This window comes from Oryx dammah, unplaced genomic scaffold (genome assembly GCF_014754425.2).
Source record: "Oryx dammah isolate SB20612 unplaced genomic scaffold, SCBI_Odam_1.1 HiC_scaffold_16, whole genome shotgun sequence".
In the NCBI taxonomy this organism is placed as follows: Eukaryota; Metazoa; Chordata; class Mammalia; order Artiodactyla; family Bovidae; genus Oryx; species Oryx dammah.
The window spans coordinates 5,298,430-5,325,416 of NW_024070200.1; the positions used below are offsets into that span (position 1 = coordinate 5,298,430).

The 26,987-nt window shown below is 57.1% G+C and overlaps 1 protein-coding gene across 1 annotated transcript; it reads right to left on the reverse strand.

The window, feature by feature from the left end:
• Positions 1-293: 293 nt before the first annotated feature.
• HHIPL1 (HHIP like 1) lies at positions 294-26,987 on the reverse strand. The gene is made up of 9 exons (XM_040256959.1): positions 26,590-26,987; positions 19,940-20,586; positions 16,554-16,697; positions 13,553-13,881; positions 12,976-13,102; positions 9,947-10,092; positions 6,825-6,906; positions 3,194-3,276; positions 294-1,705 (listed from the first exon to the last, which is right to left on the reverse strand). The coding sequence occupies exons 1-9, from the start codon at positions 26,878-26,880 to the stop codon at positions 1,185-1,187; spliced, it is 2,370 nt and encodes a 789-aa protein (XP_040112893.1). The 5' UTR covers positions 26,881-26,987; the 3' UTR covers positions 294-1,184.

Genomic DNA, 26,987 nt, shown 5'->3' on the forward strand with positions numbered 1-26,987 from the left:
CACCCAAGGTGGGTTGGGATGCCCCATCTGGAGCCCTCTTGGCAATCCCCTCCTGGACATGGGCCATATCCATCCTCACTGCCCAGTGACCACCCCTCTGCTTCTCCTCCCTGCCCCCCATCAGAGGCTGAACCCAGCCACACTGATGCCCCTGGACAGGCCTAGCATGAGCCCAGGCTGGGACCATCTGCGGGCAAAGGAACTTCCAGCTGTGAGCAGGAGGGCAACTGCAGGCCCGGGGCCCCTTCTCCCACCCCACCCCCAGCTTCCAGTCAGAGAAAAGAGGCGGGAAGGAGGGTTTGTAAACAGTCACGCTGTTGGCACAGCCCTGGGTGACAGAGCATCAGTAGTCTCGCTGGGTCCATAGCCTGGCCAGCCCCTGGAGTGGGGCCGGAGGAAGCGGAAGGTTCCCTGGGATTTCACTGAGGGCCTGGGTGTGGGGATGCAGATGAGAGAGGTGGTCCCTGCACAGGCTTGACAGCAGAGAGACCTGAAGCCTCACCAGCGACCGAGATGCCTGGACTGGCTGGGCCCGGGAGGCTTCTCCCTGCAGTCACCTAGTGCCCCCTGCCTGCCCTCCCGAGGGCAGCCTGACTCCCGCCACCCACGGGTCACCCCAGACCCACCCATCTGATGCCTTCCCTGGTCCCCACTAGACGCCTTCAGGTTCTCCTCCACAAGTCTGCCTGCCAGGCCACCGGTCCACATCCTTTGGGTCGCATGTCTCAGGCCATGATCCAGCTGGCTGGCGGGCCTTCCACTCCCCAGCCGAGCAGGGCAGTCCTGGTCCCCTCCCTCCATCCACCTGCGAACCTCTGTTAATGCCGCCAGTGGTCAGGTCCACCCTTGAAGGGCAGCTGCCCTCGGTGCTCAGGGCTGTGCTCCTGGCCCGCTGCTTGAGATGCTTGGAGGTAAAAATACCTCCACCCAGAACCATGGCACCCACAGGGACCACACCGACCCCCACCACACACACTGCCGCTTCCGGGTAGTCGCAAGGGCAGAAACACACAGAGAACAGGTGCGCACAGCACACGCATCCCACGCATCCACCCGACAGCATTGCAGATGGGTCACCCCAGGCACCCGCCCCACGTTCCGCTCCACCCTCGGACCCCGGCACACGCACCAGGCGCGCGCCCTGGGTGGAGGGGCCTCCCCGGCTCCGGCCGGACGATGCTAGCCTACAGATCGGGGTCCTCGCGGCTGCACACGACGCCAGCATCCTCCTGGTGGCCACAGTTGTGCGAGCCCAGGCCGGCGTGCGCACACTCCAGCAGGTTGCGCTCGCTGCCCGTGCAGCGCACGTCGTCCAGCAGGATGGGCAGCCCGCGGCCCTCGCCGAACTCGGCGCGCTTGGCGGCCCGCGCAGCGTACAGGAAGCCTAGCTGGCGGCACACGACGGCGGCCGCCTTGGTGTCCCAGGCGTCATCGCACACGGTGCCCCAGCGTCCCCCCGCGAACACCTCCACGCGCCCGCGGCCCGGGCTGAGGCCCGCCGGCCGCACCAGGCGCACTGCGCCGTCCGAGGGCTCGGGATCGGCTGTTCCGGGCCGTCCCCGCCGCCGCCCGCTGCCCCGACGGCGCCCGGGCCGCGGGGTGGGCCGTGCGGGCCGCGGGGTGGGCGCCGGCGGAGCGGCCGTGGGGCGGCTGCGGCGGGGAGCCTTGGTGGGCCGTGGGATGCTCTCTGTCCTCCGGATGAACTCTGCACAGAGGAAGAGCCTGCGGTCAGAGGGACCCCCGCCGCCCCAGCCCACCCTAGTCCTCCACCCAGAAAGGCAGACCCCAGGGAAAGGTGTCCTGGTTCTGCCCTCTGCTCAGACCCTGAGAATGAGGTCCCCAACAGCGCTTCTGGAGTCACCCTGTCCCCACAGATGCCAACCTGGAGCTGGGGCTAGGCGCTTCTCGGGTCATTCTGCAAAGCCTTGCTGCTGCTCTCACTGCCCAGGCCGCCTTCCCCCACCTCTGGACCACACCGTCCTCCCCACCCAGGCTCAACCCTCAGCAGCTCCAGGCCCTTCCCGGCCCGCCCCCACCCCCTCCAGCTCCTCCCGGCTCTAGGTCCCTGAGGCGCCGCGAACAACTTCTCCCATGGGGCCTGGGACACTAGATGACTTCTCTGTCTGCCCCAGCCGGGACACGGCCTGGTCTGACGTCTCCTTTAGCCTCGGCATCCAGCACAGAGCCGGGACCTCACAGAGGAGCAGAAACTACTGCTTGAGTGAGTGGGGAAGGGCCAAGGTTTGAAACCAACTGCGGCTAGAATTACCTCCCGCCCCGGAGCACCCAGCTCACCCCTCCCCAATCTCCTCCTCCTTCTTCAGGGCCAGGCACCCCCGCTGCCCTGCTGCCTAGGCCCCCTCTTCCTGCCCTACCCCCACCTCCAGTGTGCCAGCTGGAGACCTTCTGGGCACACTCAGCCCGCTAAAATATTTCCTTTGGCCCACAGGGTGGTTTTTAAAATTGTGAACTAGTTGCCAGTATTTTCCAAATCAGGAGATTGTATAATAACAACCCAAGAAGGCAGGGACCATATCTGCTTGCTCAGCGTTAAAGCCCCAGATTGAAGCACATACATGTGCTGGATGGATGCAAGCATGCATATCCTGATTGTCTCAAGAACTGGAAGATCTGACAACACAGGGTCTGTCTCCGTTCCCACCTAGCTTGAGCCCACAGGAACAGCCCCTCCTCAGGGCATACCCTATTCAGAGGGCCCCAGATCCCACGGGCGGTCATCGTGGCCTTGCCTGGCCCCTCCGGAGGATTGGCACCCCTTCCTTCCCCACAAAGCTTGTCAAAAACAGAACCAGCTTATAGCAGACCTGGCCCAAACGTCCCCTCCCCTAGGTGCCCTTGTGCTGAGAATAACTCTTTCCACTCTCGCTCACATATAGATCTACCTCCTTTCTCTGCCCCTCTCTAGAACTCTGAGTGAGCCTTGCCTGGGACCCACTATTTCGCCACATGGGTTCTGACACTTGCAGCCCCTCTGAGCCGCCTTCCGTGGCCTGGGACTGACACACACCAGGGGAAGGGAGTTTCAGGAGTTCCACACCCTCTGAGTGTCTGCTGTGCACCAGGCACTGTGCTGGCATCCAGACCCAGCTAGGAGCATGCACATCTCGGGGGTGGGAGGGGCAAATGTGGGCTGCGGAAACCCCCTCTGTGTCTCCCGCTGGCAGGCACTTACTTTCTTTGGGCACGAAGTGGATGAGGCGGCTCCTGACCTTCACCCGGGAGGGCTGGATCTGACACTTGCCCGGTGGTGCCCGTCTGCCGACACACAGGACGTCCCGTCAGGAGTCACCCCACCCCACTGGGAGCTCACCCTGAGTGTGTCCCTCCGGTATCACCCACCCCCTGCAGCTATGCATGAAGGGGAAGGGCAGGTATGCGTTCAGGCCTGGGCCGGTGTGGACGGTAACAAGGGTAGCCATCCATGGAGCAGCACTCAGGTGGCTCAGTGGCAAAGAATCCGCCTGCAGTGCAGGAGACCTGGGTTCGATCCCTGGGTTGGAAAGATCCCCTGGAGAAGGGAAAGGCTATCCACTCCAGTATTCTGGCCTAGAGAATTCCATGGACTGTATAGTCCATGGGGTCGCAGAGTCAGACACGGCTGAGCGACTTTCACTTTTATTTTCACCCAGGTGGCTCAGTGGCAAAGAATCTGCCTGCCACTGCAGGAGACTCCAGAGACAGAGGTTCGATCCCTGGGTTGGGAAGATCCCCTGGAGAAGGAAATGGCAACCCACTCCAGTATTCTTGACTGGAGAAGCCCTGGATGGAGGAGCCTGGCAGGCTATGAGAGTCGGACCCAACAGCACACTCCTGCTGCACACACCTCCCAGACCCCAAGAGCCCAACCCCAGGACAGGAACACCCCTGAACAGCCTGCTGAACACCCACTCAAGCCTCTGCCTGAAGTGCACGAGGGCCCCAGCGGCCACTGCTAACTCAGGGCGTGAAGCGTGCTTGGGACGAGATCAAGCGTCCCACTCCTCCCCAGCCCGCCAGGTCTGACTCCTGTAGCTGCCGTAGTAGCCCCATCCCTGCGTCTTACCCTGGCCCCCATCCCCCACAGTCTTTAAGGAGGGTCTCTCTCTGTCCCTCTGGTTCTGAGATTTCTGGTGATACAGAATCAAAAGGAAAGGTTAAGTCGATCTGAAGAATAAAGTGGGGAGAGCGGGAGAGCCTCGGGGCTGGCAGCAGAGCTGAGGGAACTGGGGGCCTTGGAGTGCCAGGTTGGAGAGCGCTGGGAGAGAAAAGAGCCTGAGAAGGGTTGCCAGGGCTCTGAATCGGGTCTCCTTGGACATCTTGGAGGGGCACAAGGAAGGAATGGAATCCCATTTTAATGAGCTTCTGGCCGTTGATCTGTGAGTCTTTGAATGGGACCGACCCTATTCTGGGACCAGCCCACGTGGGTCCAAGACTTCAATGGGTTCCAGGGGCACGAGGGGAAAGCCCAAAGGCTGAAGCAGCCACGTGACCCCGGTGGCTTTCAAACAGCCCCGGCAGAAGGGAGAAAGCGAGGGAGGGCGTGGGACGTGGGCCGTTCCCCCCCGCCCCCCCGAGGCTGACACACAGCCTGGTTCACATCCTTCTCCAAGCTGCAGAAAGGGTGGTTTTTCCGGCTGCTCTGAGCTCCAGATAATAGCCACACGCGTCAGACCGACCCAGCTGAGTTTTGTTCCTTAAGGAAATTACGTAAAAAAAATTTTTGTTTTGCCAAAGGGTAGGAGATGCACCCAGTAAAATCCCACAGTGGCTATGTTTGGGCAGAGGACCCCCACCCTACCTCCTCCACTTCCCATTTCTTCATTTTCCAAATGTTCTGGAATGCGGCCCCTGTGCCATATGCTGTGGGTACAAAAACTTAACGTGGGTTCCAAAGAGAAAAGTGCAAGGGATGAGAAGGGTCAGAGACAGTGCGGGAAAGGGGAGTCTAGCCTCTTGCCTGCTCCTCTGACCCATGAGACCTTGAGCAGAGATCCCTAAGCCTCAGTTCCCTCTGTTGTAAGCGGGTCATGAGCCCAGAGAGCTGCAAGGGAGGTGGGGTCAATCCCTGGGTTGGGAAGATCCCCTGGAGGAGGGAATAGCTACCCTTCCCAGGCGGCGCTAGTGGTCAAGGATCCTCCTGCCAGTGCGGAAGATGCAAGAGACGCAGATTTGGTCCCTGGGTCAGGAAGATGCCCTGGAGGAGGTAATGGCAACCCGCTCCAGTATTCTTGCCTGAAAAATCCCATGGACAGAGGAGCCTGGCGGGCTACAGTCCATGGGGTCACAAAGACTTGGACACGACTGAAAAGACTAATCTTGCATGCATGAGCCCAGAAGGACGCTGTACAGACTAAAGGAGTTGGTGGGTCTCAGGCAGCATCTGGCATGAATTAGGTGATATTTCCTTAGAGAAGCGTTTTTCCCCTTCAAATTGGAAATAACCTAAACGTCCAAGGGATGGATAAGGCAGTCACGGCACAGTGACTCAACAGAAAATTATGCAACCATCAAAAACGAGCCTTCTGAGAGTGATGTTGCAAAGTGGAAATGTTTAAGCAAAATAAGGATAGACCGACGAAGAAAAATGCAAAGTCTGTGAGTGTTCCTCCACAACGACAGCAATCCAAACGGGGCCAAGACCTCAGTGGAGGGAAAGAAGCAAGCACTTATGTTTTTCTTGATAGTTATGTCAATAATGAAGAGCTCTGTGCTTTCAACAAAACAGTGTGGTAAACGAGGAATGTCTGAGAGACAGTCATAGACCAGAGAAAGCTAACGAGACACAGTGACTAAATACAACATGGAGTTCTGGGTGGAATTCCAAAGCAAAGGACATGAGGGAAAAACCAGAGGAATCCTTTTTTTTAAAGTATGGAGGTACCTGACTTTTTAAAAAGCATGGCATTTAATGAATAGTAAAGTACCAGTATCGGTTCATTAACTGTGATAGTGTTGGTTGCTCAGTTGTGTCTGACTCTTTCGGACCCCATCGATTGTAACCCACCAGGGTGCTCTGTCCACGGAATTCTCCAGGCAAGAATACTGGAGTGGGTTGCCAGTTCCTTCTCTAGGAGATCTTCCTGACCAGGGAATGGAACCTGGTTCTCCTGCATTGCAGGAGTATTCTTTACCATCTGAGCCACAAGGGAAGTCTTTAATCCTGACAAATGTACCATAATAACAGGGAATACTGACTGGTGGCTATTTGGGAAACTGTGCTATCATGGCAATTTATCTGTAAAACAAAAACTGTTTTAAAATTTTTTAAAGAATTTTAAAAAATGTGATGGTGGGGTCCATGGTTATCAGCCCCCGTTGGTATCTTTGGCACCTTTCTAAGGATGGAAGTGTGCGTGCTAAGTTGCTTCAGTTGTGTCTGACTGTTTGCAGCCCCAGGGACTGTAGCCTGCCAGGCTCCTCTGTCCATGGGATTTTTCAGGCCAGAATACTGGAGTGGGTTTGCCATGCCCTCCTCCAGGGGATCTTCCTGACTCAGGGATCGAACCTGCATCTCTGGCGTCTCCTGTGTTGGCAAGTTTTTTTTTTTTTTTTTTCACCAATAGCGCCACCTCTGAATACAGCAGGACTTTGAGGCTGGCAGAGAGGTTCTGAATCTTAGATCTGCCCTTACCAGTAGTATGAGCTTAGTTAGTCACTTCCCCTCTCTGGGCCTCAGTTTTCTCTTCTGAAAAATGGGGGTGTTAATCACACCCACCTTAGAATGCGGGAGAGAGGGTAAGTGCGGTAACGGAGGGGAGCGCTCCTGCCAGACAGAAGGGGCTCAGGCCCTCTGGCGGCGGGATGGGCGGGAGGCAGGTACTCACCTGGAAGGGTCGATCATCTTGTAGACCACCCCACGTGCCACAGTGGCACTTGGCATGCCTGTTGACATGAAGTACAGCTCCCCTGGAACAAGACGCAAAGCAAAGAGGGAGACTGTTGCCTGGAACACCATCTGGGCCGGCCCCACGCCCCCACCTCGGGCTCTGGGGCACACCCCAACCTCAGTGAGCCAGGAGGGGAGGTGCTCCAGGTCAGTGTACCTCTCCAGTCCCCAGAACGGGGAAATGAGGCTGAGAAGGGCATCCAGACGCACCCTGGGGTCTCTGCAGCACAGCCTCCCGGGGTGCTGGCCACTCTGCCTGTACCCACCCCGGCTCTGACCTCTTCTCATGCCTCCTTCCTGGTGACCCCAGGGACCCCACACACCAGTCTCATGCCCAGCACACACACCTCTGAGCACCAGTGGGGGTCCATAGCCCAGCTCCCCACCGACTGCTTACTGGTGACCAGCTTCCGCATTCCCCCACAGGCTTGCCTCCTAGGGCTGTTGTGAGGATAACAAGAGCGTGGGGTACCTGCTCCATCAGTGTGAACTATTACTGCCATTGTTGTTATTGTCATGGGCACCCGGGGCCCAGGTCCTGCCTGGCCCTTGGGGACAGGGACCCCCTTCTCTCCATGGAGCAGCAGGCACCTCCCAGACCGGTGGCAGGGGCAGAAGAGCACAAGCCTGGGGAGTCTCCGGTGTGAATCCCGGCCCTGGCACTTGGCCCCACGTGAGCTCCCGCGGCTCTGGGACAGGCCCTCCAGCCTCAGTTTGTAGAAGTGGAATTACGAGCACCTGGACCATGGATGCTCTCAGGGGAATTGAGTTCTCTGCTCTCTCCTCACCCATATCCCACCCCCTGGCCCTTGCAGCCACAGGTACAAATGTCCAGAAAGTAGGTTTCATTATTCTCAATGTACAGATGAGAAAATAGAGGCTCAGAGAGGTCAAGTGACTTGCCCAAAGTCACACAGCCGGTGAATGGTTAAGCAGGCCCTGAACTCAGAAACATCTGCTGCCCCCAAGCCCACGCTGATATAGAACATATGGTAGCTGGGAGGCCTAGACACAAGTCACATGTGGCTCAGTGTGATGGTTCAGCCGTGCTAATATCTCCCATCCTTATAAGAGGCAGCGAAGAGCTCTCCCAAGGATCAGGGCAGGGGTGGATTCCCCAAAGAGAGGCTGGGACAGGCAGTGAGATGGGAGCTTGGAGGAAGGCATGACCCTGGTGACTGGTGCAGTCATGGAGGGCTACATGATGGTGGTGTCTGAGAATCATGACCCAGGAAAACCTGGAGAATTCTTGAAGGGGAAGACGCTTGAGAGGTGACCTGTGTAACTAGGGTAGAGCCAGCTATCGGGGAACTGGGGGCTGGGGAGGGCAGGACGCTGAGCAGTCAATGCCCTCTGACTCCTCCCTCCAGGAGCCCCAGCCCTACCTTGGTGGGGGTGGTGGGGTGGAATAGGCCCACGAGGAGGGAGCAGGGTTCCAGCAAGCTGGTCCTTGCTGAAGAGTCCACAGGCACAGCCGTGAACTTGAGCCATCACTTCCGGTCTCTGGGTGCCTTTCTGGAGAGAGGCCTTGGGAGCGGCCTGGCTCCTCCCTGGCTGGGCAGCCCTCCTTGAACCTACACTCCAGGCCCTGGAGGAACTTGGGGTCCCCGCACGAGCTGCCCCCTTGGCCTGGATGCACTTCTCCATCGACTGCCTTTGCCTGATAGAGCTCCAGCTTGAGACCCTGCTCTGGGAGGCCTCGGGGGGCCAGGCTGTGTCCAGTCCCCTATCCCCCCATCCCAAGGCTGGGCAGGAAAAGCCACCCTCAGTTCCCCCATCTGTAAAGTGGCAGCACTGGACCGGGTGCACTCTAAGGCCCCATCCAGCCTTAATCTGTGGGAAGCCATGGCCCCCGAACCCCATGCACAGCCAGGGATCCCTGATGGCACTGCTAAGCTCTGCCCAGGGCCACGCTGTCCTCTTGGTCCCTGCAGTGTGGACTGTCCCTGGAGGACACTGGGCCAGCAGAGGTCCTTGTTGTGCAATTTACAAGCGTCAGAAGAGCAAGCCGAGAGGCAGAGGCTGCAGGGAGCTGGGGCAGTTTGCAGGCCTCAGCTCCCCAGGTCTGCATGCCTTCAGGGGCCGCCTGTCTGCGCTCACCGGCAGGCTGTCCCTCAGCCTGTCTGTCTTTGAGGGGCCTCCTCCTGGCCCTTGGTGTCACTCAGAAGGGCCCCCCGGGCCTGCCTCTGGGTCTGGGCTTTGTGGGAGGTGCACCGGGAAGGGGTACCCCCCCCTTCCAAAACATGTTAACCCCCTACTGACCAAAAGAAAAGGCTTTCAAGGGCCCAGTGGGTTTGGGGAGGGCAGCGGGGGCTGGGGCTGCCCTGACGAGTGTCGGTTCAACAAAGGTTTCCCAGACTCAGGCCCGGGGGCTCTGGGCACTGGGCCCTGCGGGGGAGACACCTCTCGAAAGGCCCTCGGGAGGGTGTTGCCTAGTAACCTGGCCAAGCATCCACCGGGCCCCACTGGGGGCCCCTCGGCTTTTGTCCAGGGACAGTCCGGGGCCAAGGACAAAGGCGGGATCCAGTCCCCAGGGTCCTTCTTCCTCTCCCCTCCCCCTCTGCTCCTGGCATTGAAAACACAAGCGCCTGAACAGGGGACCCACTAACAGGCGGGAAAGCAGTGCCTACCACTCTCCGAGGACAATGCGGCTGCACTCGTAGGCCCCAGTGCATTTCCCATCAGGAATCCTGGGTGCTGGGGGTCCCCAGGGAGGCGCTCTCCCGCCGCTTGCCTGCCTTTCCACCATCACACCCGTTCCTGGCCCCATAGCCTCCCTGGACTCTTACCTGTGGGGTCACGTGATCCCTCCCAGTAACTCTGGCCGTGGTGAGAGTGGGGGACCACTGCTCCCATTTTCCAGATGAGGAAATGGAAGCTCAGACAGGTGAGAACTGACACCCAGGCAAGGCTCAAGGCCTCTGAACACGTCACCCTCCAGCCTGAAGGTGACTCAGGCCTGAGGTGCCATCCTGGGAATCCCAGGCCAGAAGCACCCAGGCGTGGAGGGTCAGTGCCAGGCAGGGGCAGCCGGGAGGGAAGGGCCTCAGGAGCGCTCACCAGCCTCATCCTCGGCGAAGGAGATGACGTGTGGGTAGTAGTTGTTGATGAGGCCTGGGAACGCGCAGGTCTGGCCTCGGCCCATGCAGATCTCGCTGTACCGCCACTGGCCTGTCTCCGGGTTCTCCTGAAGGGACATCAGACGCCTGCAAAGGAGAATGGGCTGAGGGGTTCTGCCTGGCAGGGTGCCTGGGGGAAGCCCACCCACTAACCCACCCATCCACTCATCTGTTAGCCGTGCAACCAGGACTGCACATAATATGCCGGGTCCAGTGCAAAATGAGCGTGCAAGGACCCTTGTTCAAAATGTACTAAAAGTTTCCAGACAGTGAGGGCAGATTGTTAAACTGAGCATGGGCCCTTCTGAGCACGTCTGTGCAAGTGCACAGACCGCACATCTGGGAAGCCTGCCCTGTGTGCAGTCTTTACTGAGCACCGGCTATTGGGTCAGCCGAAAAGTTTGTTTGGGTGTTTCTGTTAGATGTACAGAAAAGCCCGAGCAAACTGTTTGGCTAACCCAGTACATGGCAGGAGAAGGATGTGTGCTGAGTCACTCAGCGGTGTCTGACTCTGTGACCCCATGGACTGTAGGCCGCCAGGCTCCTCTGTCCATGGGATTCTCCACGCAAGAATACTGGAGTGGGTTGTCATGCCCTCCTCCATGGGATCTTCCCAATCCAGGGATCCAACCCAGGTCTCCCACATTGCAGGCAGATTCTTTACCGCCTGAGCCATCAGGGAAGCCCAGCAGAAGCATCGGTGAACAAGACTAACTTGGTTTCAGCCTCCTCCATTCAGTTCCAACCACTGACCAGCAGGAGGCAGTCAGGAGCCAACTTCTAGTTCAGAAGTCTCCAAGGCTGCGTAGACTTGGGAGCTACTTCCACTCGGGAGCATGAAATGGAGAACCTGGGTTTTTTGTTTTTCGTTTTTGATGTGGACCATTTTAAAAGCAGTCATTGGATTGGTTGTGATATTGCTTCTGTTGTTTATGTTTTGGTGTTTCAGGGCCGCAAGGCACATGGGATCTCAGCTCCCCACCAGGGATGAATCCATGGCCCCTGCAGTGGAAGGCAAAGTCTTCACCACTGGACTACCAGGGAACTCCCAAAGTGGAGAATTTGGCATCTCCAGAATATGCTGATTTTGTCCCTACTTCCTTCTACGCTTGTTAGTCGCCTACGGATACTTACAGGCCCTGCTTGGTTGTCCCTCCTCCTAGAAGCCCTCCTGACTGCTCCTGTGCTGAGCTTCCCCAGAGAGCATGTGAGATTCACACATGACTTGGGTGTAAGGTGTTCTTCAACTTTGTTGCTCCAGCCTTGGCATGAAGCCTGACCCAGCGGAGGAGCTTGGCAAGCGCCAGCAAAATTCACTGAATTTTTATGTTCAGGTGACTTGGACATTTCTGGAGTGGGGGTGGGGGGCGTAGCAGAAGAGTAAAAGGAGAATCGGGGTAAAAAGAGAGGTTTCATCTAGACCCATTTTCCAGATGGGATAACTGAGTCCAGAGGGAGATTCTCCAAGCTGGGAGAAGGACCCAGCAACCAGAGGCCCAGATCAAGGTTCTCTGTCAGCTCCAGCTATAGACAAATGGCCACAAACCCACCCCAGTTCAGCAGCCTGCAAGAGGTAAGAATTCTGCCAGCCTCAGGCTTCCTTACTTCCTCTCTGAACAGAGACCCTGTTCAATTGCCCTTATGTGGAGAGGCTAGGGTGCGAATAATTAAGAACTGGTGATCCAGTGGTTAGGATTCCACACTTCCACTACAGGAGACCTGGTTTTGATCCCTGGTTGGGGAAGTAAGATTCTTCAAGCTGCATGGGAGTGAGAGGGGAGTGTCTCGCTCAGTCGAGTCCGACTCTTTGCAACCTCATGGACTGCAGCCCGCCAGGCTCCTCTGTCCATGGGATTCTCCAGGCAAGAATACTGGAGTGGGTTGCCATTTCCTTCTCCAGGGGATCTTCCCAACCCGGGGATCGAACCTGGGTCTCCTGCATTGCAGGCAGACACTTTATCCTCTGAGCCACCAGGGAAGCCCTCAAGCTGCATGGTGCAACCAAAAAAAAAATTCATTTCACAGGAGGCTGGGAAGGTCCTGAGGTCACCAACAGACCCTTCCATTTTATTAATAAAACAACAACAAATCAACCAGAAACTGGGCATTCTAGATTCTAAGTGCTGTATATGTATGAAAGTGAAAAGTGAAAGTGAAATCCCTCAGTCATGTCCGACTCTTTGCGACCCCATGGACTGTAGCCCACTAGGCTCCTCCATCCATGGGATTTTCCAGGCAAGAGTACTGGAGTGGGGTGCCATTTCCTTCTCCAGAGGATCTTCCTGACCCAGGGATTGAACCCAGGTCTTCCACATTGTAGGTGGACGCTTTACTGTCTGAGCTACCAGGGAACTTCCCCATATATGTATGAACAGGACTCAAATAAGCTCAGTAAGCAGGTACTATTATCATTTTGCAGATAAGGACATTAAAGCTCAGAGAAGTGAAGCAGCTGGCTCAAGGTCACACAGCTAAATAAGCGCGCCAGGCTTCGGACATGGGTCATCTCAGCTATATTTTAAAACATCATGCCAGGTATGTGGTTTCCCTGGGCCTCTCTGGGCTTCAGTTTTCCCCTCTGTACAATGGGAGAAACAGGTGGTCATGAGGTAAGCTCCTCCGGGGAAAGAGTCTGACCCACGTCAGACTTGGCAGGTGTGGTCTTGAACCCTCTCTGAAACCTGTTTGGGATGTGATTTACCACACCCCTCTTTCCCCCCAACACACCAACCCCTCTCTGGGGGCTCAGTGGGTGGAGGCAGCAAGGATCCATGGGGCCCAGTGGGCTGATCTCAGCTGGATCCCCAGGTCCCCTCTCTCCAACACGGTGACCTCTCTGGCCAGGTGGCACAATGACAGGTCCTGGCTTCCAGGAGCCGGATGACCCAGAGCGGTCAAAGGTGGTGTTGGGTTCCCCGACCTTTCACCTCTGCGGTCCCTGACCCTCAGAACTGCTGTCGGGTCACTTACCCGCTCATGAAGTCTCCAAAAATGTAGAGGCCGTTCAGGTTGGGGTACTCGCAGCCCCGGTACACATAGCCCCCAGTCACCGACTTGCCCAGTTTGTGCGGGTAGGCGAAAATCGGCAGCACGTCATCTGCAGAGTGAGGAGACGCTGGGTGAGCCTGCGAGGGAGCCCCCCAGAGGCTCCTCGGGTGGTCCTGAGTCCTGCCGGGCCAAGGGGTGGGAGGTCCCTAGGAGGGCCCCGGAGAGTCAACGAGAAAGGGTGATGCTTAGAAGTTGTATGGTACTGAGACGGCAAGGATTTGCCGGGCAGGAAGTGATTTGGGGAGGGCGGCGGGGGAGCCGTTCCGGAGGGAAGAGCAGGTGAGGGAAGTCCCTGGTGGGCGCGCGGCTGGCTACAACGCGCATCCCGATGGGGGGGGCGGATGTTGTACCAGGATTGGGGGTCCCCAGTGGCGCGGGCGGTAGGTGAGGTTAGGGGGCCACCAAGGGAGGCGTGGGCGCACAGCCGTGGAGTGAGGGGTGGCAGATCTGGGGAGAGGGGTCCCCGGGGGCGCGGAGCGGGGTGGGGTGGGCCGGTCACCGAGGGAGGCGTTGGCGCACAGCTTGCGGTCGTAGCACTCGTAGCCCTCGCGGGCGCGCCAGCCATAGTTGCGGCCGCGCTCCACCAGATCCACCTCCTCGAACTTGTTCTGGCCCACGTCGCCGCAGAAGAGGCGCCCGCGGCCCGCGCCCGTCGCCGGGTCGCCGCGGTCGAAGGAGCAGCGCCACATGTTGCGTACCCCGAAGGCGTAGACCTCCGGCCGCGCGGCGGGGTCGCCCACGAATGGGTTGTCGGGCGGGATGCGGTAGAGCGGGCCGCGCTCGTTGCGGTCCACGTCGATGCGCAGCACCTTGCCCAGCAGCGCCGATCTGCGGGAGAAAGCACCGGCTGGGGGTAGCGGGCCTGGAGCCCAGGGCCGCCCCAGGTGCAAGGCAAGTTGGCTCTGGGGCCAGAGACCCCAAGTTCAAGTCCTCAGCAGCCATGCACCGGCTGGGTAACCCCAGTCATTCAATTTGACGTTATCAGACACCTTACCATGTGCCAGGCTCCATCCTAAGCATTTGACTTGCGTACCGTCTGTTGCTTTGTTTCATCTTCACAGCAAATCTTTTAGGTTATGTTGTCCTTTGGTCACTAAGTCATGTCCAGCTCTTCCAACTCTCTGGACTGCAGCCCACCAGGCTCCTCTGTCCACGGGATTTCCCAGGCAAGAATACTGGAGTGGGTTGCCATTTCCTTCTCCAGGGGATCTTCCCAACCCAGGGATCGAACCCAGTCTCCTGCATTGGCAGGCGGGTTCTTTACCCACTGAGCCACCAGGGAAGCCCCAGTCTTGTAGGTAAGTGGGTGCTGTTGTGCCATTTATTTCACAGACGGGGCAGCTGAGCTCAGAGAGGCCATGGAGCACCCCTGCTTGCCTCACCCCTCATAGACCGTAGGGCTGAGATCCAGCCTAGGTAGCCTGGCTGCAGAAACCCAAGCTCTTCACTGCACTTTCTGACCTCCCCAGGCCTTGGGGTTCTCTGCTCTAATGTTAGATGGTCCCTCTCTTTCTTTGCAGGACTGTGCTACAGGGTGAAAATGATACTAGAAAAATAACGCCTATTTACAGCTTACTTTCAGCACCTAGCACAGCAACAGGCATGCAGTAGGTGCTCATTAAGTGTTTGGTGAGTGAATGAATGAATACCTGCAATCAAAGTCAAGTGCACCATTTAAGAGTACAAGGGAGGGCAGGGAGACGGGAGAGAACGCGGCAGATGTTAGCAGGAAGTGGGAGGTGGGGTTCTTGCCTTCTCTCTCACACACGTGCCCAAGGCCATCGCAGCAGGTCAGAGGGCCAAACAGGCCTCCGAAGCAGTTCAGCTCACCCCACACTCCACACACACCATCCTGAACTCAGGCTCTGAGAGGGGAACAACTTGCCAGTCTCCCAGGCGGCTCTGGACTGGGAAGTGAGGTCCCTTCAGAGTGCCCGGCAACATCGGCTTCTGGGGCCTGGGAGCAAGACCTCAGCAGGTTGCCTCCAGAGCCACACAGAACAGGGCGCAGCTGCAGCCTGGACCTCCACGCAGCCACTGGGGTGAGCAGCTTATGGGGCTCATTCATTGCAGGACAAAAGTGACACACAGATGGAATCTGCGACGTGCTTAAAGATGTGCAGAGGGGCACACACCCTCTTCATCTGTGGCTTTTTCTTACAGTATTTATTTCTTTGGCCGTGTCGGGTCTTAGGTGAGGCATGTGAGATCTTTAGTTTGGGCATGGGAACTCCTGGTTGTGGCATGTGGGATCTAATTCTTTGACCAGGGATTGAGCTGCACTGGGAGCAGAGCCTTAACCGTTGGACCACCAGGGAAGTCCCTTCATCTGTGAGTTTTTGATGCACTTACTGTGGTTTTCCCCTAGCATTTGGGTGCACTCCCTTTGGGCTGCTTCTTAAGGCAGGACTGGCTGCTCTGCCCTTTGATGCAACCGTGCACCCCACATCCTCACAGAGCATCAGCACCCAAGCCTTTCTGCCATCACTGAAGACACCACACAAGTGTCCTCTCTCATGATGATAAAACGCTCCCCCCACCCCAGTAGCTGCCCCACAATTAATCCCCTACTGTGGACCTCTAGGTTCTGCTCCAGTGAGTTCCTCTCACACTCTCTAGCCTGCTCTGCACCAAGCTTCGGATTACACCCCAGAGCCCACACACCACACTCCAGGCTTTGATATGTAAGTGGGCAAAACTCATAGCAGCAAAATAATGTTTTAAGTCTTGTCCAATTATCCACAAATCCTTAATTTCTATTTTCTCAACTTCATCTCTAAATACATCCCAAACAGGAGAAAACTGCAGTGATTCTTACGCTGTCACATATGAAAGCACAAGTCACAAACTGGGAACACTTTAATTACTGTAATCAGCATCATATGCGCTATTTTTACTCTCTGGGCTGAGGAAGGTTTTGTGATTTGGGCTGAGAGAATGGAGGAGGCTGCCCTGAGACTCCTGGGTATCCTCGTCTATACTCTGGAGACTGTGTATGTGTGTGTGTCTGTGTGTAAGGAAGGGAATGGTGGCAGGCCATCTTCTCAAGCCCAGAATTGAGGAACTGAGAGCAAGACTCTGCTTCAATTTCGGGGTCATCTTGGGTGACCCTTGGGGTAGAAAACCCACATGCTCATCCATACAGCCCTGCTCCATCTAGCTCACACTCCTATTTGGTCTGGGAAGCACCCTTTTCCTTCCTCTGGCTCCAGCAGGGCTGGGCGGACTTCAGAGAAAAATCTCATCTTCCCAGAGGCTCTGTGATGCTGCCTTTCAGGTACCCATCACCTTTATTCCTCATAACAAGCCTCCCCATGGAGATGATCATTATTCCTTTCTAACTGATAAGAGAAAGGCACTGGGTTCCCCAGCTGGCTGGCTGCAGGCTGAGCTGGGACCCAAAGCCATTTCTATTGCCCTAGTTATGATGGCTGAGGAAGTCATTCCCCCTCCAGGAGAGTACATAAACCAATCCACCCACCAACCAAATCAGAACATACTTGTTTTGGGCGTTTCCAAACTTCCCAAAGGGGTCTCCAGCCATCCCGCCATCTCCGGTAAAGATGTAGAGGTACCCATCATCCCCAAAGAGCAGCTGGCCTCCATTATGGTTCGAGGCTGGTTCTTCGATTTCCAGGATTATCCTAAAAGAAGATAAGCCACCCCCGACAAAAACAAACAAACAAAAAAATCTCAGCCAGAAACACAAAACAAGATCACAGCAATAAAGCCTCCTCTCTCTTAGATGCCATTTCGTAGTTGGAAAGACTTTCCATATCCTTTATAGGAGGTGATTTTTATAAGGATCTGGCAGGCTAGGAAGGGATAATTCACATCACTGTGCCAGTGAGATCCAAGAGGCTCAGAGAGGTTGAGCAACTTGCCCAAGGTCACACAGCCCATAGACGGCAGAGCTGGGTCAGGAACTCGGGACTTCTGGTTCTGGTCAAGTGCTTTTTCCACTGCTCCCCCACAACTAGCCTCTGTCTGTTATGATCAAGTGAAACCGTTGACCCAATCACTGGCACGACTGGTTTCATCATCATAGCTACCCACACACCAGCCACTTAAGCTGAGCACTTGTGACACAGTCTCTCATTTGTTATGGTTGTAACTTCTAGGGAGGCGGGCTGCAGGGTGTGGACTGTGCTCAGCTCCACACTCACCTCTCAGTCACCTCCTTTACTGCCAGGGCGGGAATCTTCCACCACACTGCCAGTCAGCTAGCCTCCAGTTAGGGCTTGCCAGGAGAGGGTGGCAGGCAAGGGGAAGGGAGGAACCCCATGTCCCTGGTCTCTGGCACTGCCTCCGGAAGCAATGGTTGCAGGAAAGGCGACAGAGGCTGGTGAATGTGGACTCCTGGCTTTCTGCCCAGACATCTGGGTACCAGGAGCGGCAAAACCCAGCAGCACCAAGACCTCTTTGCCTTTTGTTCCCCTCGCTTCTCACAAGAACTCATCTCTAGGGACCTTGACCCTCTCCTTTTCCTTCTCCAGCCCTCCCAATATTAGCCAACTCCCTGTATTAAATTCCCTTTGACCAAAATGCTTAGCCTAGTTTAGGTTTTCTGGGATTGGCGACTGACTGGCCAATCCTTTATTAATGCAGATAAGAAACCTGAGATACATAAATGTCAGGTACCTTGAACCCAGGACTTTCGACCTTCAGAACCAAGACCACAAGCCTTTCTATTGTGAGATCAACATACATGATATGGGGAGCCACACACAATCCCTAAACCAGGTCCCCCACAGAAAGCACAGCCCAGACTGTTGGACATCCAGCCCTGAGAAAAGAGACTGACAGCTGACTCAGGCCAGGATGACCATTCATTGCTGGCTCCGCCCTGAGCCAGCCATGCCTACTCTTCCCCTGCAAGAGTCAGGTTCTAGGCTGGTACTGTGAGGTCCCCAGAGGGACCCTTGCTGAACCCCAATTCTGAAATATGTTCATCTGTATATCTTGTGTTCCACCTTCAGTCTTCATCAGGAATCCATTTTTTAAAGTCATCATTGAAGACACACTCATCCTATCTCTGTCTCCTCTGCGAGAGTCACATAACGAACTTGGCCTCTCTTGGAGAATCAGTTGTGTGGCCTCATATAAGATAATGAGAAGTATGCTTTCTCTTTTTGCCCTGGCTTCCAGGAAGCTCACAGGCAAAATCTATTAATACATGAGATTCTCACATTAGTCAGTTTGATTCCTTCTTTTTGTACTTTCAGTGTCAAGAGTTTATAATTTTATCGAATGCATGATGTCCTGTTATTTGCTTATTTGTCCTCAGATGAGCCCTGGTCCTCCTCTTACCTGCTCTCTACTTCAGAAGGCCAGCTCCTGCAAACTACATTTCTCATGCTCCTCAGCTAACTGGCCTCCAGCTAGGTTCAGCCAAGGGAAGCACTGGCAGGAGACTGGAGTTGTGGGGAGAAAGCGAAAGTGTTAGTCGCTCAGTCACGTCTGACTCCTTGCGACTCCATGGACTGTAGCTGGCCAGGTTCCTGTTCGTGGGATTCTCCAGGCAAGAATAGTGGAGTAGGGTGCCATTCCCTTCTCCAGCGGATCTTCCCAACCCAGGGATGGGAACCCTGGTCTCCTGAATTGCAGGCAGATACTTTACCAGCTCCTACAAACTACATTTCCCATGCTCCTCAGCTAACTGTCCTCTAGCTAGGTTCAGCCAAGGAAAGCACTGTCAGGAGATGAGATGGAGGGTGGGGGGAGACTCAGGGGTATTTCTCCCTCTCTCTCTCTGCTTCAGGCAGTGTCTTGGCAGTAGCTGCACCTCTTCCCTGGCTCCAGCTGCCCCCACCCAGACCCACCAAGGTTCCAGCTTCTACCCAGCAGCCCCAGCTCAGGGGCGCCAGGAACCCTGCCTCTCACAGTCCAAGAGGTGAAGTCATCTCCCTTCAGTTGCTGAACTCGGGGTTGCCTCCCTTCTCCCCCTATCTCCCCCCCATTTCTCATTCATCATTTCCAATACCCGAGGAACTAATTCCCAGTATCAAATTCTGCCTATTTGGATTACCTGGCACAGGACTTATTTTCCTGTTGGAGACAGATTATGTATGCCTTTCACACCAGGCTAGGTCAAAAATTGTTCCTCACTCAGTCGTGTCTGACTCTGTGACCCGCTGGACTGCAGCACCCTCAGGCTCCTCTTGTCCATGGAATTCTTCCAGGCAAGAATACTTCTCCAGGGGATCTTCCCCGACCCAGGCATCAAACCAGGGTCCCCTGCATGGCAGGGTGGCAGATTTTTTATGGTCTGAGCCGCCAGGGAAACCCTGTCACACCTGTTTTCAAAACAGTTGGAGCATAACTAATACCCAAAAAGCAGGCTGGGTATTGGGAGGAGAAGAAGCCTGGAGGCAAAGAAAGGATAAACATGCAGTTGGGAGGGTGGGAAGGAGCAATTTGCCTGGGGGTGGAGTGTGGAGGTGACAAGTAGGAGGTGGGGGCCAGCCAGGTGAGAATGGTCCCTTGCGGCCAGAGCTGGGCGGGTGGGAGCAGTGGGTTGGGCCTGGGAGGGAAGCAGACAGATCAGAGTTCCAGCTCTGACACTTCCTAGCTGTGTGACCTAGCAGTCCCTTCACCTCTCTGAGCCCCCACTGCCTCATCTGTAAAATGGGGCTGTATGAAAACCAAATGAAATGAACCATCTAAAGTACCTGATCCAGGAGCTGGACTCAAGTCCCCGTGATGTCTGTTTGGCAACTGCCTCTCCCCTGAACTCCTAGGGGACTCAGCCCCCTTACTGGGTGTGACAGTCAAAATATTTCACACCTCTCGGGGCGCAGCGTAGATCCAATGGACCATTGCCGGTGCGCAGCCTTGCCAGATCTCAGCCCCGCCCCCTCCCGGCCTGGGCGCCCGGGGGAACCACCTCTCGGAGTCGTGGTCCACAGCGTTGACGTCATCCTCCGAGACCCTGAACTCGCTGATGCGGATCCACTCGTCAAAGCCTACGCCCACCGAGTAGTAGACGTAGAGCTTGCCGTTGTGCCGGAAGCTGGGGTGGAAGGCCAGGCCCAGGAAACCCCGCTCGTCGCCCTCCCAGGGCGAGGTGAGCACGGCGCGGCTGATGTTCAGAAAGGGCTTCTCCAGCCGCGAGCGGTCGGGCAGGTAAACCCACACCAGCCCCAGCTGCTCGGCCACGAAGAAGCGGTGGGTGCCGTCCCGGGCGTGCACCATGGCCACCGGGTTGCGCAGCCCGTTGGCCACCTCCTCCAGGCACAGCTGCAGGCAGCCCTCGGCGTCAGCCACCACGCGGCCCAGGTTGGAGTTGAGGTTCTCGTTGACCAGCAGGCGCGGGAAGCAGTAGTCGGTGTCGTCCAGGGACAGAGAGCGGCAGAGCTTGGCGCGGTTGCCCTCCAGCGCCCAGAGCTCGCGGTCGGGAGACAGGTGCCGGAAGAGGCCCCGGCACGTCTGCCACATGTCCAGGCAGTAGTCCTCGCAGAGCCCGGGCACCGTCCGCAGGGGCGTGGACGGGTCCTCCGCGTCGTAGAGGTGGGCCGCGTAGGGCGAGCATTCCTGCAGAGACAGGCACGCGTAGGGATGCTCTGGGGTGGGCTTACCAGCTGTGTGACCGCGGGCGGTTCACCCCATCTCCTAGAACCTCAGTCTGCTGATCTGTAAAATGGGAAGACGCCATCTGTCCGTTCCACCCACTGTCTCAACTACAGCTCCAGGGGGCCTGCATCTCCTCACCTTCCTCCTTTCTCTTGCCTTGATGCTTCTGTTAGAATAACCACACTATGACTACTCCTGCTACTAACAACATCAGGAGCTACTCTTAAGCACCTACTGTCTGCCAGAAAGGATCTGAGGCATTTTAATACATTTTTTCTTTTATTTATTTTTTAAAAATATGTATGTATTTGGCTGCCCCAGGTCTTAGTTTCAGCCCTTGAGATCTTCAGCTGTGGTAGGTGGCAGGGCTTCCCTGGTGGCTCAGATGGTAGAGAATCTGCCTGCAGTGCAGGAGACCAGGGTTCGATCCCTGGGTCAGGAAGATCCCCTGGAGAAGGAAATGGCTACCCACTCCAGTACTATTGCCTGGACAGAATTCCATGGACAGAAGAGCCTGGCAGGTTAGAGACCATGAGATCCCAAAGAGTTGGACACAACTGAGTGACTAACACACGTGAACTTTTGCAGCATGTGGGATCCAGTTCCCTGACCAGGGATCAAACCCATGGCCTTCTGCATTGGGAGTGCAGAGACTTAGCTACTGGACCACCAGGGAAGTTCCATTTTCTCTCTTAATATGCTGCCTCCGCCCTATACCTCCATGATTCACTCCACTTTTTTTTTATATCCCTACTCAAGGGGCACCTCCAGGAAGGTCTTCACTGACCACCCATCCATCACCCCCATTTCCTCCTGACCTCTGTTTTGGCTTAAAACAGAAAACAAAACAAAAAAACAAACACTGTAACATTCCCTGATAATGTAATGTGAGTACCTTGATTACACTCCTGCCCTCACTTCCTCTGTCTCCCTGGCCACCAGGACCTGCCTCCTCCTTCCCTCTGACCTTGGGTTTGGCCCCTCCAGGTGGGGCCCTGAGCCTATCCCCTGTGGCCAGACCAGATGCTCCGTGAGATGAATCAGACCCGCTCCTCCCCTGCTCCCCCTCCCCTCCAGGACCTCTTCAGACCCTCCTGACCTCACTGGCCCCTTTTCCAGCTCTGCTGGGCTGTGACTCCACGGGGCAAAACCCAACAGCTATGAATCCCTCCTCTGCCTCCCCCCGGGGGCTTCCCCATTGATGAGACACTTGGGATCCCACTCAGCGCCCGCTTGGGCAGGATCTGGAAGGCAGGGGAGTTAAGGCCTGATGTGGCAAACCTTGGGCCCCTGGGAGAGGAAGCTGATGGATAGATTGTTCTGTCTTCCTCTGGGCTCACCCCCCCCCCCCTGCCCCCCAGAGCAAAGGTCTCAGCGCCCCAGGCTCTCTAAGGACGTCTCTCAGCTAGAGCCTCTGACCGAGCCCCCACCCCCGATTCCTCGCCCCCACCGTGAGCTCACCAGGCTAGGGCCTGCGGGTCTGAGTCAGCCCCGGGCCCCTGGAGACCTCCAGGGATGCTCGTCCCCCAGTCGGGGAGGCACAGACAGGGCCACACGGCCGGCTCCCAGGAAGGGCCCAGCTGGGCTCCCACTAGAGGTCCCCAGGGGCTGTGGGTGGCAGGCTGCCCTCTTGGCTGGGTCCTCAGGCTCCTGGCCAGAGGCCACACCCTCCTTTTACACGTTGTGGCTTTTGGTCACACCGTTGGCCGGTCTTCCTGGCGTGTCTCCTGCTACTGTGGGGCTGAAGGCCACTTAGTGACGTGCTTGTGGTCTGGTGAGCACTGTCCTGGGCCCAGACAGGGAGGCCGTGTTCCATGTGTTCCAGACGGCCCGGCCCTGGCCTCTGTGCCGTGCCCTCTCTCTCACGCTTCCCCTGGAGGCCCCGTGAGCCCTCCAGCAGCCATGGGTGGATCAGGGAGGGTCTGTGCGCACACACAGCTCATTTCTGCTTTGCAAGGTAGGGTCATGGTGATTCCTACTAGATATGAGAAGCTGAGGCTCCAAGAAGGCCACATGCCAAGAAGTGGCCAAGCCACGGCTCAGACCCGGGTCTCATGACACCCAGACCAGGGCTCTTTTCAGATTACTCACCGGAATTTCATTCAACAAGTGCTTACTGCGTTCAGACTCCGAGCCAGGCACTGTCCTCGGCTCCAGAGACAGTGGGCAGCAAAACAGACTTCTGCAAGCCAATCTGAGTGCCCTTCACGCATCAGAACCCAACCCACGGGACTTCCCTGGTGGTCCAGCGACTAAGACTCCACACTCCCAATGCAGGGGGCCCAGGTTCCATCCCTGGTCAGGAAACTACATCCCACATGTGACAGCTGAGTTCTCATGCCACAACTAAAACTCCTGTGTGCCACAGCTAAGACCTGGCACAGCCAAATAAATAAATAGAAAAAAAAAAAAAGCAACTAACCTCACAGTGGTCAGTGGGGGGAGGCAGCAGAAAACCCATGGAAAACCAGCCCAGTGTCACAGTGCTCAGCTGTCTGCGCCTTTCAGCACAGGGACAACCAGCCTGCCCATGTTACTGCCCAGGGTTGCCTCTGTGCGGTTGCTGACACTCATGACCCACAGCACAGAGTCCCGAAGGCTTCTTATGTCCATCATCTACTCTTAGGAAGACTGAGTCTTTTTTTTTTCAGTTGTGCCATGTAGCTAGTTCCTTGACCAGGAATCAAACTCTCAGCAGTGAAATCACAGAGCCCTAACCACTGGACTACCAGGGAATTCCCCAGGAAGACTGAGTCTTTGTACACAATATTCACTTGTAGGACAATCCCTCCTTGCCCACTTCGGCATCTGGCAAACTCCTATGCACGCCGCAAAGCCCGACTCAATAGCCTTCTCTTACACCTCTGTTCCCTGACTCCCTTGTGGAGGCTCCTACAGTTCTCTGCCCACGTCTCAGACACAGTGCTCACCTAGATGTAATTCTGTAGCTTGCGGCATGAGCTCTGTCTCTGCTGTCACCTCCCCATGGTTCAGGTGGTCTGCGTGACTAGGACTTGGTTATCTCTGTGTGTCTGTCCACCTGCTAGGCTGTGGGACCCTTCAGGGCAGGGATTCCAGGGCCCAGTGCATGGTGAGGCTTCAAGAAGGCAGGCAACATGGCAAAGTGATTAAGAGAGGGGTTCTGGAGTCAGAGCACACAGGAGACCGAATCTACCATCCCCTGAGTGACCCTGGGCAAGCTCCTTAACCTGTCTGTGCCTATGTCCCCATCTACAAAAGGGAAGAAATTCCCACGAGAAATAAACTGAAGCACAGAGCTATTGGGAGAAATACACGGAAGCAATACATGTGTTTTCTGAGTAAGTGCTCAAACAACACCGACTATCGAGGCAACTCAGTGTTCCCTCCTCCAGGAAGGCTTCCCTGACCTTTTCAGGGCAAGCTCTGCCTCCATGGTGACCCTTGGGGAGCCTTTGGCCCATTCTGATAAGTGTCTCTGTGTCTCCTGAATTGAACAAGGAGACTTTTGAGAGCTGGGTTTGTGACTGGCCAACTGTGCCCAGCACCCAGCACAGGGCCAACTCTGACAGGCTCCGAAGCACTGTCTGCCCAGCAGCTGAGCCTGCAGAGCACGTTGTACACAGACTCCTATCAGAAACCAGGCTTTGATGGCCTGGGGCACTTAGAGGCCATCGCAGTCACATGGAAGTTTGTGGCATGGACTGGTTCTCATCAACCTGGGACCTGAGTTACCACATGTCACAAGCTCTCTCTTCTCCTTCCTACGACATCAGATGGACCAGGGCAAAGCCTCAGGAAAGAGTCTGAAGGGGCCAGGAGGGACTACTGCCCTCTGGCTAGGCAGCCATCACGGGCATCCGGAGGAGTCTTGGATGTCAGATGGGCGCATGTTCTGGGGGGACTGTGGGCGCAGCCATGGTTTTACGGTCTCTTTCGCCATCGGGAGTCCAGGCAGATGTGAGTGCCTGAATTCCATCACTGACTGAAACTTGTAAACAAGGCACCTTGGCCCCCTCCCCTGGTGGAAATCAGGAGGTGCTGAGTCCAGACACGGCCTTGGCTTGCTGGGAACACTGTCCCTGGTCCAGCGCTCTCCCTCCCTCCCACGAGGCCCTCCAGGGAAACCATGATCCAGCCTCCACTGCATTCTCCAAGCTCGCTCCAGACATGAGGTCACTCCCAAGACGCCTGGGGTGAGATGCTAGCAGCCATTCTACCACAGCTTGCTCAAGGCCAGGCCGTGCTGGGATGGTTCCCAAGGACAGAGGGGAGCCTCCTGCCAGGGGGAGGGTAGTGAGACTGGCCCTTCCCTTTTTCCTCCGCAGACCAACCTACCTTCAGTGCCCCGCTGAGCCTGGCACATAGTAAATGCTCAATTAAAACAAAAAGGCAAAAAAACACGGAATGGACGCATGAACTCTTCTACGTGACTGACGTGGGAAGACTGCAGGCCCTGGTCCCCCGGGGCCCCCAGATCGGTGAGGGAGGGGGACGCTTGACTGCACCATTCTTGCCCCCCTGAGATGCACAGCATGGGGGCTCCGGGGGGTCCACCAAAAGAGAGGCCTCGCAGCCCCTCTTATTTCTTGCTCAGACGATGGCTCAGTCACATGGGCAATGAGTGTGGTCCAAGTGTCACCGTGGCCACTTCTGGGTTGTATGATCACCAGGCCAGTTCCTGCCTCTCCGGGCCTTCCCTGAATCAGCCTCTGGGCCCCACTCCGTCCCTGCTTGGGGCTGGGCAGCCACTGGGGACCAAGGAGGCACTAGAGAAATCCAGGCAGAATGGCTCCCTGAGCTCTGAGTGTGTGTCATTCAGTCTTCATGGCAAGCGGCGGGGGTGGGGGGGGCGGGGAAACTTTAGACCGCCCCCACTGTAAACATGATGCAACTGAAGTGGAGGGGTGACCTGTCCGGGGCTGCAAGGCCAGGAAGTGGCAGAGCCGGGATCAGACCCTAGTACGTCTGAATCCAAGCCAGCTGGCCCCACCCCTCCCACTGGCACCTGACCCTGATGACAGAAGGCTAGGACTCTGCTGTGCAGACAGGATCCCTCCACCCACGGGTCCTCTCACTCTCCCGGGGCTGGGCCTGGGCCAGCCTTCAGACTTCTCAGCCTTGACCCAATACCCGCCAGGGGTTGGGGTCATCAGGCACTCTGGAGTCAGAAAAATGAACGACCGCGGCACAACCTGGTGTGAGGAGAAGCTGGGGTTCAGCTCTCAGAGGATGGACGGGGGCCAAGAGGCTTCACCACAGGGATGTCTTGGGTGGTCTCCGAGGATGAGAGAGCCCACGCTGGGTGGGAGCGCCATCCCAGGGAGAGGGCACAGCACGAACCTAGGGGGTCTGGAACCGCCTGGCACATCTCATTACCGGGGTCACCCAGGGTAGGAGCCCCAGTGGGTGTCAGGGTCCCACTGTCCGGAGGGGCCCTCAGAGCACTCCTTCAGGTTGAGGGGAAAAGCCCTCATTGGCAGCAGGGTTCCCCAAGCCCCTCGACAAACCCAAGCCCAGCGCGCCAATCATGCCCTCTGCAGGGGTCAGTGGGCGCCCACCTCCTCCCAGGGGCAACGAAAGGGAGCTCGGAGCAGGAGAAAACTTCCCATCCTGGAGCTTGGACAAGGGTAGGGCTCTCCGGGCCTGGAGCTCCGGGGGCATCTTTAGGCGGTCCCAGGGCAGAAGAGCCCCCCAGACTCGGAGGGAGCAATGATTTCATCAGGAGGAGAAACCGAGACCCAGAGAAAACCTAAGTCACAAAGTTAGTGATGGCAAAGCCCACAGCCATCCTAGGATGCCCGACTCCCCGCCCCCTGCCAAATGACTTCCGCCCCGGGGGCCTCTGGTTCCGAAGCCCGATGCCCAGTCTCGATCTTTCTCGCCCAGTAGAGTTGCCACCGCCGCCACCCTCGCATCTGGGACCGAGGCCCCGCGCGCGCGCCCTCCCGCCGCGCGCCCCGCACGGCCCGCGTGCCCGCTCACCTGGCACAGCAGGTCGAGCGCGTAGCCGGCGCACTCAGCCCACATCTCGGCGTCCACGCGCGCCGCCACGGCCCCGAAGCGCCAGGCCAGCGCCGCGTCCTGCTCGGGAGTGCAGCAGCCGAAGGCCGAGTACTGGGAGCAGAAGCGCAGCGGCTGCGGCGGCCGGAAAGGCGGCCTGAAGTCCAGGCACTGCGGGTGCGCCGCGGCCCCGAGCGCCCGAAGCGCAAGCAGCGCCAGCAGCGCCAGCAGCGCCCCGGCCCCGGCCCCGGCCCCGGCCCGCCGGCCCGCCATGCCGCCGCCCCGCTCCGCCCCGGCCCGGCCGGCGGAGGAAGAGGCGGAGGGAGGCACCCCCGGCCCAGTGCAGCCCGCGAGTAGCCGCCGGCCGCGCCCTGAGCGCC

What these genes read in the sequence shown, in the direction of transcription:
- HHIPL1 (XM_040256959.1), bottom strand. Translation starts at nt 26,880, where the DNA reads ATGGCGGGCCGGCGGGCCGGGGCCGGGGCCGGGGCCGGGGCGCTGCTG. An exon ending in TTTGGAGACTTCATGAGCGG is followed by an intron (nt 10,093 to 12,975) that starts GTAAGTGACCCG and finishes TCTCCTTTGCAG; the next exon opens with GCGTCTGATGTCCCTTCAGG. An exon ending in AAGATGATCGACCCTTCCAG is followed by an intron (nt 3,277 to 6,824) that starts GTGAGTACCTGC and finishes GTGTGTCGGCAG; the next exon opens with ACGGGCACCACCGGGCAAGT.